General features: G+C 42.8%; 1 protein-coding gene across 1 annotated transcript in view; it reads right to left on the reverse strand.

Annotated features, from left to right (window-relative positions):
- Positions 1-628: 628 nt before the first annotated feature.
- The window catches only part of NTN3 (netrin 3), a 113,822-nt gene continuing 101,883 nt past the window's right edge, over positions 629-12,567 (reverse strand). Inside the window, exons 6-7 of the mRNA XM_081338444.1 lie at positions 4,080-4,154; positions 629-959 (exon numbers count right to left, since the gene is read on the reverse strand). Of these exons, the coding sequence (XP_081194570.1) occupies positions 631-959; positions 4,080-4,154 (404 nt within the window). The 3' untranslated portion in view covers positions 629-630. The remainder of the gene's footprint in view (positions 960-4,079; positions 4,155-12,567) is intronic.

Raw genomic sequence — 12,567 nt, forward strand, 5'->3', positions numbered from 1 at the left:
GGTAAGTAAGTTGATAGATGAGACAGAGAGAGAAGTGATAGATAGATAGATAGATAAATCAGATGATAGATATAGATAGATGATAGATAGTGAGATAGATAGGTAGAGAAGAGATAGATAGATAGATAGATAGATAGATAGATAGATAGATAATAGGAGATAGGTAGGTAGGTAGATAGATGAGAGAGAGAAGTAGATAGATAGATAGATAAATAGACAGACAGACAGACATTCAGACAGACAGACAGATAAGGAGGAGGAAGTCCTGCTGGCCCAGAGTTGATCTGAGCTTTCTTCTTCCACATTTCTTTAATGGTCCAGAAGACCTTTCCTTCACTTTGCTCCTTGTTAAAGGTTTGTCCTTGCCATCTTATTTTTAATAAACATTAAAAAAACAAAAACAAAACTTCCCTGTGATCATAGACACATCCATCTCGCCCCCCCACCCCTCACCCCCCCAAAAAAAAAGAACCTTTGTCAAAATATACACTATACAGAGGTGAATCCACCCATTCATAGGTTATGTATATGTACAGTGTCTTTCGGAAGAGTCCATGGAGTGGAGCGCAGAGGCCATCCACAGGCGCAAGGGGAAGGAGGTGTGCGTGAACTGACGTGAGGCCGAACCAATCACGGTTTCAAACACTTCCCCCTTTTCTCCCGCCTCTGCAGTTTCCGGAGGCGCCGAGTCCAGGCGTCCCGCCATTGGATCACCAAGCTGTTCTTGTCGGCCATTAATCCCGGCCGGTCACTGGGGTTTTCACTGATTCCCATAACTAGGTACTTCTTGCTAATTTGGATCTTGGGGCATTTGCAAGCCAGGTCTTTCATGTGGATCCACAAGAGGTTATCGCCCCGTTTCACACGTTCGTCCCGACACTTGTAAACTGAGAGGATGTTGACGGTGAATTTGGCCCAGTTGGCTACTGTCTCCATGTCTAAGATGTTGACTTGGACAACTGGAGGGGGAAACAGAAGTCCAGACAAATGTAAGTGGGATGCAGCAGCCCAGGAATAGACAGACCGTGGTGGCTTCGTGTTCAGACTCTTCTTCAGCCCAATATTTTATAGGCACGTGCAACTTTTACCTAGGACAGTGGTAGGCAATGTTGGCTCTTTTATGACTTGTGGACTTCAACTCCCAGAATTCCTGAGCCAGCATGGCTCAGCTTGGAAACCTCTCTCTTTTCCCTCAGCATGGCTGATTCAGGAATTCTGGGAGTTGAAGTCCACGAGTTATAAAAGAGCCAAGGTTGCCTATCCCTGACCTAAGACAACCTGGTCAGATTTTGGGCAAAAGAATTACAGGTAGTTCTCGACTTACAATTGAGTCCAAAATTTACGTTGCTAAGCAAAACGTTTGTTTCATTTGTGAAGGAAGCCTTTGTGAATTCTGTCCCATTCTGCGACCTTCCTTGCCACAGCCGTTAAGTGAATCACTGCAGTTGTTAAGTTAGTAACACGGTTGTTAAGTGAATCTGGCTTCCCCATTGACTTTGCTTGTCAGAAGGTCGTAAGAGTTCATCCCGTAAACCCTGCACACTGCAACCGTCGTAAATACGAGTCAGCCGCCAAGCGTCTGAATTCTGATCATGTGACCATCGGGATGCTGCCATGGTCACAAGTGCAAAAAATTGGTCATAAGTCACTTTTTTTGAGTGCCATTGTTACTTTGAAGGGTCACAGGAGGATTACCTGTGCAAAGCTTGTCAACTTCTCAAGATATTATATTGCACTTCTCTCTCTCTTTTTCTCTTTCTCTGTCTCTGTTTCTCTGTCTCTCTCTCTCTCTCTCTCTGTGTCTTTTTCTCTCTCTTCCACCCCTAATTTTAATGAGTCCTTTTCTCTCTTTTTTTCAACTATGGATTTTATACATTCGCTTTATTCTATCAAAGAACCTGGGATATGGGACATCTCAACCGAAGGAATCTTTCAGCAAAATGAATGAACGATATCTGATTGCAATTATCTCCAAGGATAATTGTGCCTTTGCAGAAAAGAAAAAAAAAGATTTTGCCTTCTGCTTTCAGCTCTGCAGCTGCCACCCAGTCTCTCAGCCCTTGGATAAGTATTGCGAATTCCCGTTTTCTTTCTACCTTGCCAAAAACATCTTTTCTCTTGGAACCAAAGAGTTCCTGGAGAAGATCAATCAAAACCTTTTTAGCAATTCTCCTTTTTTTTTTTTTTGCTCAAGAGAGAGCAACTATGCTTATGTCTGGGTGATTAACAACCCACAGGCTGGATGCCCTGCGCCCCAACTTTGCAGACCTCCCATCCTATTCAACGTCTCTCCCTCCACTCCACACACCTTGCGAAAGAGAGAAAAATGTGCTTTTTAACATATTTGGCAGACACAGAGGCTTTGGGGTGGAGAAAGGAAAAGGGCACACAATGTTTTTGGAGATTTGAGAAGGATTTTTTTTACTCTCTCTCTCTCTCTCTTTGGTTCATTTCAAACTGGGGAAAAGAGATGTGGTGGACGGGCATGGCGCTGGCCTGTTTGTTTGGGACGGCAGCACGGCCAACACGAGAGCTGTGGGGAAATTGAATCTAGGATTAATTTAGGCAAACCCAAGTCAGGGTACATTTAGACGATCTCGAGTCCTGTTGATCTCCCTACTCTGTTCTGTCTTGTCTAAGTCTAGAATTTGCTCTGCAGTAACCAAAAAGGATGAAATCAGATTTCTTAAGGAGCCCAACTAAAGCGTTCTAGAGCAGGGGTCCACAACCCCCGGTCTGTGCCAGCAACCGGTCCGCACAAACAAAGAAAGCCCCATCCATGGGATGCAGGCAGCACACAAAACCACGCACCCTTCGGTCCGTGGAAAAACCTCTCTCCATGTAACCGGTCCCTGGTGCCCAAAAGGTCGAGGACCTCTGCCCTAGACCAAGGGATCTCTGAACTTGGCAACTTTAAGACTTGTGGACTTCAACTCTCAGAATTCCTCAGCCAGACAGTAATTTGGGGGGGGGGGTTTGAAGTCCACGAGTCTTAAAGTTGTCAAGTCTGGAGATCCCTGCCTTAAGAGCTTATGTCTTCTGATCAAGGGGCGATGGGGTGGGGGCTATAACCAGTATAGTCATATCTTGGTTAAGGTTTCAGATTGAGAATTGATCTTCAGAGCAGCCCTCCAATCTGATTTCCTGAACAAGGACGCACCTTTGAAGGAAAGTCAGATATACAGTATTATCTACGGGGGCGTCTGGTAAATGTTCTACACTACAAGTAGTCGGTGACTTAACAACTAATTCGTTAAGTGAGGGTTCTAAGTTACAACAGCACTGAAAAAAGTGACTTGTGACCATTTTTGCACATTTATAACTGTTGCAGCATCCCCATGGGCAGGGGTAGGCAACCTTGGCTCTTTTATGACTCGTGGACTTCAACTCCCAGAATTCCTGAGCCAGCCATGCTGAGGGGAAAGAGAGGTTTCTAAGTTGAACCATGCCGGCTCAGGAATTCTGGGAATTGAAGTCCACGAGTCATAAAAGAGGCAAGGTTGCCTAGCCCTGCCCATGGTCATGCCATCAAAATTCGGACGCTTGGCAACAGATTCATATTTATGACCGTTGCAGCGTCCCGGGATCAAGTGATCCCCCTTTTGCAACCTTTTGACAAGTAAAGTCAATGGGGGAAGCCAGATTCACTTAACAACCATTTTCCTAACTTAACAACTGCAGTGATTCGCTTAACAACGGTGGCAAGAAAAGTTGTAGAATGGGGCAGAACTCATTTTCACAAGTGACCTTGCTTAGCCACGGCAATTTTTTTTTTAAAATTCCATTTATATCCCGCCCTTATCCGAAGACTCAGGGCGGCTTACAAGCTTAGCAGTAGCCTTCATTCTATGTATATGCCTGCTTATTAGGGCTTTCACACACACCCCAAGCGGCATTATTACAAAGTCAGCTTAATTGCCCCCAACAATCTGGGTCAGTTGGGTTCAGTTGCGTTCGTAAGTCTAGGAACCCCCGGTAAATAAATAGCGCTGCAAATTAAATAAATAAGGCAGAAACAGAGATCAGGAAATCCAGGATGAGAATCCTGGAGTGGGAAAAAAATAAAAAGCACTTCTTACCATAGTCTTTCTTGCAGTACTTTTTCAAGTTGATTTTGTAATTGCCCTTGGCTGGCTTGCAGTAGGAGTCACAATCTGTGGGGAGACGTGGGGAGAAGAAGGCAGGGCATGAGAATGACAACCACAAGAAAGCAGGAAAAGAAGCTGCAACACACCAACACCCACAATTTTGCAGGAGGCCTGCCGGAGTCAAGACTCCTGCTAGTTGAATTCAGAAGTTGGAACCAGATATTTGTAGGAAATAGGGACCACTACGGTGGGAAGGTAACAGCGTTCCGTGCGCCTTTGGCGTCTAGTCATGCTGGCCACATGACCACGGAGACGTCCTCGGACAAGCGCTGGCTTTTCGGCTTTGAAACGGAGATGAGCACCGGCCCCTAGAGTCGGAAACGACTAGCACGCATGTGCGGGAGAACCTTTACCTTTACCTTACTATGTATATGTATATGTATATGTGTGTGTGTGTGTGTATATCTATCTATATATCTACAGTATATATCCAGATAGATAGATAGATAGATAGATAGATAGATAGATAGATAGATAGATAGATGATAGATAGATAGATAGATAGATAGATAGATAGATAGATAGATAGATATAGTCATGCTGGCCACATGACCACGGAGACGTCCTCGGACAAGCGCTGGCTCTTCGGCTTTGAAACGGAGATGAGCCCCTAGAGTTGGAAACGGCTAGCACGCATGTGCGGGGGAACCTTTACCTTTTACCTTCCTTCTCTCTCTCTCTCTCTCTCACACACACACACAAAGACACACACACACCAAAGAAAGTCATCCTTCTCTGTCGTCCCCCCCTCCCTCTTGGTCTCTGGGACAGCAAAGGAAGCTGCCTATTGTTTGTGACTTGCCAGAGGTATCCGAGGGAAGAGGGCTTCAGACACGGGTGAAACCCAACCCAGCCCCCCACAAAACCTTTCTCCTTGAAAAAGGAGAAAGGAAAAAAAATGTCAGAAAGAAAAGTGAACCCAGCTGGGATTTGGCTCTTTTTCTTCTTTCTTTCTTTCTTTCTTTCTTTCTTTCTTTCTTTCTTTCTTTCTTTCTTTCTTTCTTTCTTTCTTTCTTTCTTTCTTTCTTTCTTTCTTTCTTTCTTTCTTTCTTTCTAAGATATGGAACGCTTATGGTGCAATCTATTTTGATATGCAAGCTGTGATCACACAGTCGTGGCTGCTGCCTTGATATTTTTTTTTTAACCATTCTGGTTTCCCACAAAGTAACAGAATAAGAGACTTGGAAGGGATCTTTTAGTCCAACTCCTTGCTCAGGCAGAAGACCCTTTACCATTCCAGACAAAGGGCTGTCCAGTCTCTTCTTAAAAACCACCAGTGATGGAGTACCCACAACTTCTGAAGGCAAGCAGTTCCACTGATTGTTCTCACTATCAGGAAGTTTCTCCTTGGTTCTAGGTTGGATCGCTCCTTGATTAGTTTCCATCCTTTGCTTCCATATGCTGTCCTGCCTTCAGGTGCTTTGGAAAACGACCCCTCTCTTCTTTGGGGCAGCCCCTTAGGTATTGAAACACTGTCATCATGTCACCCCTAGACCTTCTCTTCATTAGACTAAAGGTAAAGGTAAAGGTTCCCCCGCACATGTGTGCTAGTCGTTTGCGACTCTAGGGGCCGGTGCTCATCTCCGTTTCAAAGCTGAAGTGCCAGCGCTTGTCCGAGGACGTCTCCGTGGTCATGTGGCCGGCATGACTAGACGCCAAAGGCACACAGAACACTGTTACCTTCCCACCGTAGTGGTCCCTATTTTTCTACTTGCATTTTTACGTGCTTTCGAACTGCTAGGTTGGCAGAAGCTGGGACGAGTAACAGGCGCTCACTCTGCTACGTGGCACTCGGGATTCGACCCACCAAACTGCCGACCTTCTGATCAACAAGCTCAGCGTCCTAACTCACTGAGCCACCGCGTCCCTATTCATTAGACTGGACATGCCCAATTCCAGCAACCGTTCCTTATATGTTCTAGCCTCCAGCCTCCTAATCATCTTTGTTGCTCTTCTTTGCGCTCTTTCTAGAGAGTCTTTCTAGAGTTTAAAGAGAGCAGGTGACAAATAAAGTTGCAGGCTTGCGCGATTCTGTTAATACAACCTCACACTCAAAACAGAAGCCGGCACTCATTGTTATGCTTCTTGACTGAACCACCTTGAAAAGTTAGCATCTCCTCTGTGGTCTTGTGATGCCTTGAACTCTCATGCCCGTTTTTCAGTCCATCTCTGCATTTCCCAGTTGCCCTTAGAGATCCGAAGAAGCCTGCACAAGCAGCGCACAGACTTGCTTTCCCCCCACCCCTCGTCTTTTGGAAGCAGTCAACGGTTGCCACCCAGCCAGAGGGGGTGGGGGGAGAAGAAAACCTGTCTCCTCTCTTATGGTGTGTGAAAGGGAAGGGGAAGAGGAGAGGCAGAGAAGACAGGCCAAGAAGCACTCTGCCAAACGGGCATTTTGCAAGAGAAAAAAAAAGAAGAAGTAGAAGGGAGCTACGCAGAGGCTTATTCCATTTCAGCCCTTGCTGAAAAAGGCACCTCTTGGTCTCCGCTGCCTACGTCATTGACAAATGAACTGACATGCATTCGCGACCGCCTTTTGCCCCAGACTAGCTGGCAAAGGACTCTTTCTGAATAAATAAAGCCTAATGGATATCGTAAGGAGAGCCGGGTGCCCGGTGAAGACTCTGTTTGCTATAACCGCTGCTTTTCTTTTTTTTCCTGCTTTTGCAAAGCGGGGATGACTATATTTGGAGCTCCTGGACTCCTTGCTTAGTTTAACTCCGCGGGCCGAGAGGAGGACACCAAGCCAAGATGCCCAAGAAAGAGAAACCAGTTCAGTGGTGGGATTCAAATAGGGGAACAACCGGTTTCTCTGCGTGGATGCCGCTTCCGCAAGTCCGTTCTGGGCCTGGGCAACCAAAACCTAGCTACTGGTTCTGCCGAAGTGGTGCGAACTGGCTGAACCCCACCACTGGTTTAGTTCCCTGGAGTCAGAAGGCACAAAAGTGTCAGTTTGGGAAGGTGGCAGTTCTCGTCCCTTGTGCTCCCCTGTGCTTTTAATAGGAGGCACACACCCGCCAAGATAACCTCAGGGTATTTGCCAGTTGATACAGACAATCCTTGACTGTCAAGGTTTTCAGAAGGAGTTCGCTGTTGCCTCCTTCCCAGGGCTGAGAGAAAGAGACTGGCTGAATGTCACCCAGCTAGTTAAGTCACGACAGTCCATTTTGTTCTGCCCTCCAGCTGGAGAGAAACGATGCCAAAATCTTTGCAAGGTGTCCTCGCTCGTTTAGTGTCAATGGACCTTACCGACTGTAAGCTGAGGGCATACGTTGATCCAGTATTTAAATTGCCCCCCCCACATAAACAATACTTTGCTTCAATGGTTTGATGGCCTGGACACCAGTATCTGAACAGAGATTTACTGTATTTATTTTTTAACATTCATATTTTACTCTGGGTTTTAATCTAGGTTAATATAGACAGGCAGTCCTTAACTTACAACCCACAATTGAGCCCAAAATTTATGTTGCTAAGTGAAACATTTGTGAAGTGAATTTTGCTCCATTTGGGGGCCACTGTTGTTAAGTGAGTCATTGCAATTGTTAAATAGCGTGGGTGTCAAGTAACATTGACTTTGCTGGTCAGAAGGTCGCAAAAGGGCAATCACATCACTCCAGGACATTGCAACCGTCACAAATATGAACCAGTTGCCAAGCATCTAAATTTTGATGCCGTGACCACAGGGAGGTTGCAACGGTCATAAGTGTGAAAAAGGGATCTATGTCACTTTTTTCAGGGCCATTGTAACTTTGAATGCTCACTAAGTGAACTGTTGCAAGTTGAGGGCTATCTGTATTCCTGGAGAGGAAGGTGGAGCATCCTAAAATATGATTCCCAGCTCCTCAAACGATGCCAACCAAATTTCAAGGACCTCTTTGCTGAGAAATGAGTCGCTTTAAAGAATGCAGTGTCTGCTTTTAAACAGCCTTTGCATGAGGACTATAGGTATTGCAAGTCCATGTATGATATTCTGTATACTCAATAAATAGATAATCATCCCTTCCATTTGTGCGCACTCATCTCTGGAATCTAGATGTTGAGACTTTAGAAAGAGTGCAGAGAAGAGCAACAAAGATGATCAGGGGACTGGAGGCTAAGACATATAAGGAACAGTTGCTGGAATTGGGTATGTCTAGTTTAATGAAGAGAAGGACGAGGGGGGACATGATAGCAGTGTTCCAGTATCTCAGGGGCTGCCCCAAAGATGAGGGAGTCAAGCTATTCTCCAAAGCCCCTGAAGGCAGGACAAGAAGCAATGGTTGGAAACTAACCAAGGAGAGAAGCAACCTAGAACTAAGGAGAAATTTCCTGACAGTGAGAACAATTAACCAGTGGAACAACCTGCCTCCAGAAGCTTTGAATGCTCTAACACTGGAAGTTTTTAAGAAGAGACTGGACAACATGCCTGCCACAAGAAGAAAGCTAGAATTAGATTTTTTTTATAAAAATGAATTTTTCTTCTTTTTCTGTTGTAAGTGTTGGGACTTGCAATAATAAAGCTTAAATTTTTCTCTCAACGGGCCAAGGAGAACTGTTAAAAGATATAAACTGGGTCTATATTTAGGATCTAGATTTTTAAGGGAATGAAAATTAGCTACAAACAATAAAACATACTTTGTTAACTATAGATGAATTGTAAGGATGACAAATAGAATATGTGTGTATTTCAGATATGATAATTACTATATAAAGTAATAGACTAGCGATCAGAACATAACTGAATAATATTATAGAATTTGCAATGATATAATAAAAGATATTATTTTAAAAATTGATGAACTATGAAGATGATAAATAGAATATATTTGTTGTAATGATAGAGCTAAAAATTCTTCTTAATGGGCTAAGGGGAATCTTTAAAAGATACATATTGATTTTATATTTAACTTTTAGACCTTTAAAGGAAAGGAAAGTTAGCTATTAGAATTGACTTATATTACAGAATTTGGAAGGATACAACAAAAGATATTTTTTCAATAATTGGTAAACTATTAAGATGTTAAATAGAATAAATTTGTATAACATAAGAATGCACTGAAATGAATAATAAATGTTTTTTAGACAGGATAATTACTATATAATGAAATGGGGGAAATGGGGGCTACCCGAAAATTAAGTTTTCTTTTATATATTATAGGCTAGTTCGGAATATCTTATTCCAGTTAGGTAAAACTTAAAAACAGGACGTGGATATGTATATGTGAAAATATATTGAAAATTATTCTATTTGATTGTGTTATAATTAGAAATGTATTAATTTGGTTAATTTGACTATGCTATTATATAACTAAGGGAATTGGAGAGGGGATTCTTGTTGATGTAACTTGGCCTATCTACAAATGACTTTGTTATTTACTATTGTTTACTTTTAACTACCCAACCACCACATTGCTTCATAAATACCTGGAAGTAAAACTTAAAAAATCAATAAAACGTGGTATTAAAAAAAAAGAAGAGACTGGACAGCCATTTGTCTGAAATGGTATAGGGTTTCCTGCCTCCAAGGTCCCTTCCAATTCTATTATTATTATTATTATTATTATTATTATTATTATTATTATTATTATTATTATTATTATTATTAATTTATTTATTTATTTATTTAATTAATTAATTAATTAATTTATTATTGGGACTTATATGCCGCCCTATCTCCCGAAGGACTCAGGGCAGCTAACAACAATAAAATACAGTGATACAAAAGTTAAAAAAGAAATTAAATTAACAGCCCCAATAGAATAAATTAAAATTAAAGTTAAAAATTAAAAAGCATTTTAAAATCCCTGTATTATTATTATTAACATCATCATCATCATCATCGCTTCATGTGTGCTAAAACGTCCTCTCCAACTTAAGAAATGTGATCAAAGAAAAAATCCACCCAGTTGAGAGCTTGAAGATCTAGTAGGCTATCAAAAAAGGGCAACTAGAAGGTGATCACTGTAGTCCCAACTAGTGGAAAAGGATCTCAACAGGAATCAGTGTTACGACCTGGTTATTTCCCAGTGAAGTAAGTTTGACTTCTCTTTGGGTTTTTCCCCCCAGATTTGCAAAGTAACTATTCTAAAGAAATAAACAAAACGAAAGAAAAAGTTAAAATACGACACTTCAGGCCAGACAGAGAGATGATCTGAACAGAACGAGAGAGGAATTGGAGAAAAATCAGGTCGTAATTGTTGGAAGGATTCTTTTAAAAATAAAAAAATGGTCTCTGAAGAAATTGCCCTGCTCCCAGTTGCCAGAAAAACTTGACAACCATCAATTTATATTTCTGTTTTCATAATTATTATTTGCAAAGTGTCACAAGATGTAAGTTCATCCGCTCGGTTAGAAAAACATGGTTTTCGTGTGCATATGCAGGGGTGAAGATTTAGGCAATTGTTGGTAATGGCTTTCAGTGGGGAAAAAAAGAGTACTTTATAAGGAATGGAAATTATTACTATAAAGTCCATTTTCCAAATAGTTTACACCACGCCTTTTCTTCCCCCACAAATTGACTGCACTGCATTGCTTTCTCATTCTAATCCTTCTATCAATAATCAAGATCATGCAAAGCATTAATACCACTTTATAAGGCCTTGGTAGGACCACACTTGGAATCTGGCATCCAATTTGGGTTGCCATAAGTCGATCAGAAGGTCGGCAGTTTGGCGGGTCAAATCCCGAGTGCCGCGTAACAGAGTGAGCGCCTGTTACTCGTCCCAGCTTCTGCCAACCTAGCAGTTCGAAAGCACGTAAAAAATGCAAGTAGAAAAATAGGGACCACTACGGTGGGAAGGCAACAGCGTTCCATGCGCCTTTGGCGTCTAGTCATGCCGGCCACATGACCACGGAGACGTCCTCGGACAAGCGCTGGCTCTTCGACTTTGAAACAGAGATGAGCACCAGCCCCTAGAGTTGGAAACGACTAGCACGCATGTGCGGGGGAACCTTTACCTTTACCTTTAATATAAAGAAGACGTGAGAGTGCAGAGAAGAGCAACAAAGATGATCAGGGGACTGGAGGCTAAAACATATGAAGAACGGTTGCAGGAATTGGGTATATCTAGTTTAATGGAAAGAAGGACTAGAAGTGACATGATAGTAGTCTTCCAATATCTCAGGGGCTGCCCCAAAGAAGATGGGGTGGACCTATTCTTCAAAGCATCTGAAGGCAGGACAAGAAGCAATGGATGGAAACTAATCAGAGAGAGAACCAATTTAGAACTAAGGAGAAATTTCCTGATGGTGAGAACGATCAGTGGAACTGCTTGCCTCCAAAAGTTGCAGATGATCCAACACTGGACATTATTAAGAAGAGACTGGAAATGGTAGAGGGTCTTCTGCTTGAGCAGGGGGTTGGACTAGAAGAAAGGATGAACCATCCTGGGTCTCTTTTTTAGTAGCGCCATCGCTTCCCACCCCATGACTACGCTTACTGTACAAAAGCCAGCACTGATATCTTGATCCTTTTAAGGAAAACTTTTATAGCCTGTTTACTAGAGCTGACAATATTTTTCAGGATCTATTGAGTTGTTGCTTTAGTCTTGTCGCTGGGAGATGTTTTATGGCTTTGTTTATTAACGGGGCATATATTTTATGTCGCTGGATTGTAATAAGCTTCTGGCTGGGGACCAGGGTATAAATATACAAGGTTTGTGCAGGGGAACCTAATATGGATGAATGTTTGTTGTGCTCGTGCACGGGTGGGCTGCCTTGAAATGAATGCTTGCTTTCCAACCCATAAAGAGCTGGTTTGGTCTAGTGCAGGGGTAGGCAACCTCAGCTCTTTTGTGACTCGTGGACTTCAACTCCCAGAATTCCTGAGCCAGCCATGCTGAGGGAAAAGGGAGAGGTTTTCAAGCTGAGCCATGCTGGCTCAGGAATTCTGGGAGTTGAAGTCCACGAGTCATGAAAGAGCCAAGGTTCCCTACCCCTGGCCTAGGCCTAGGCCGCTTTATGACTTGTGGACTTCAACTCCCAGAATTCCTGAGCCAGCCATGCTGAGGGGAAAGGGAGAGGTTTTCAAGTTGAGCCATGCTGGCTCAGGAATTCTGGGAGTTGAAGTCCACGAGTCATGAAAGAGCCAAGGTTGCCTACACCTAGGCTAAGCGGTTAAAGTTGCTAGGCTAGAAAGCAGGAGACTATGAGTTCAAGTCCCGTCTTAGCTAGGAAAGCCGGCTGAGTGACTTGTTGGATATGTTTGCTGCCTTATATGCAAAAATAATAAAGATGGGATATAATCAATCAAACAAATACACACACACCGTACATACATACATACATACATGTTTCCCTGATTTTTTTTGCAGACAATTTTGTCCCTGTTCTAATTAAACAGAAAGCAGCACAGATGAAACTGTCAGTGATATGAACTCCTTACAATTTTTTAAATTTAGGCACCAAGCATTTAAATGCTTGCAAACACATCAGGTAA

Source organism: Vipera berus (assembly GCF_964194415.1).
Source record: "Vipera berus genome assembly, chromosome: 13".
Lineage (NCBI taxonomy): Eukaryota > Metazoa > Chordata > Lepidosauria > Squamata > Viperidae > Vipera > Vipera berus.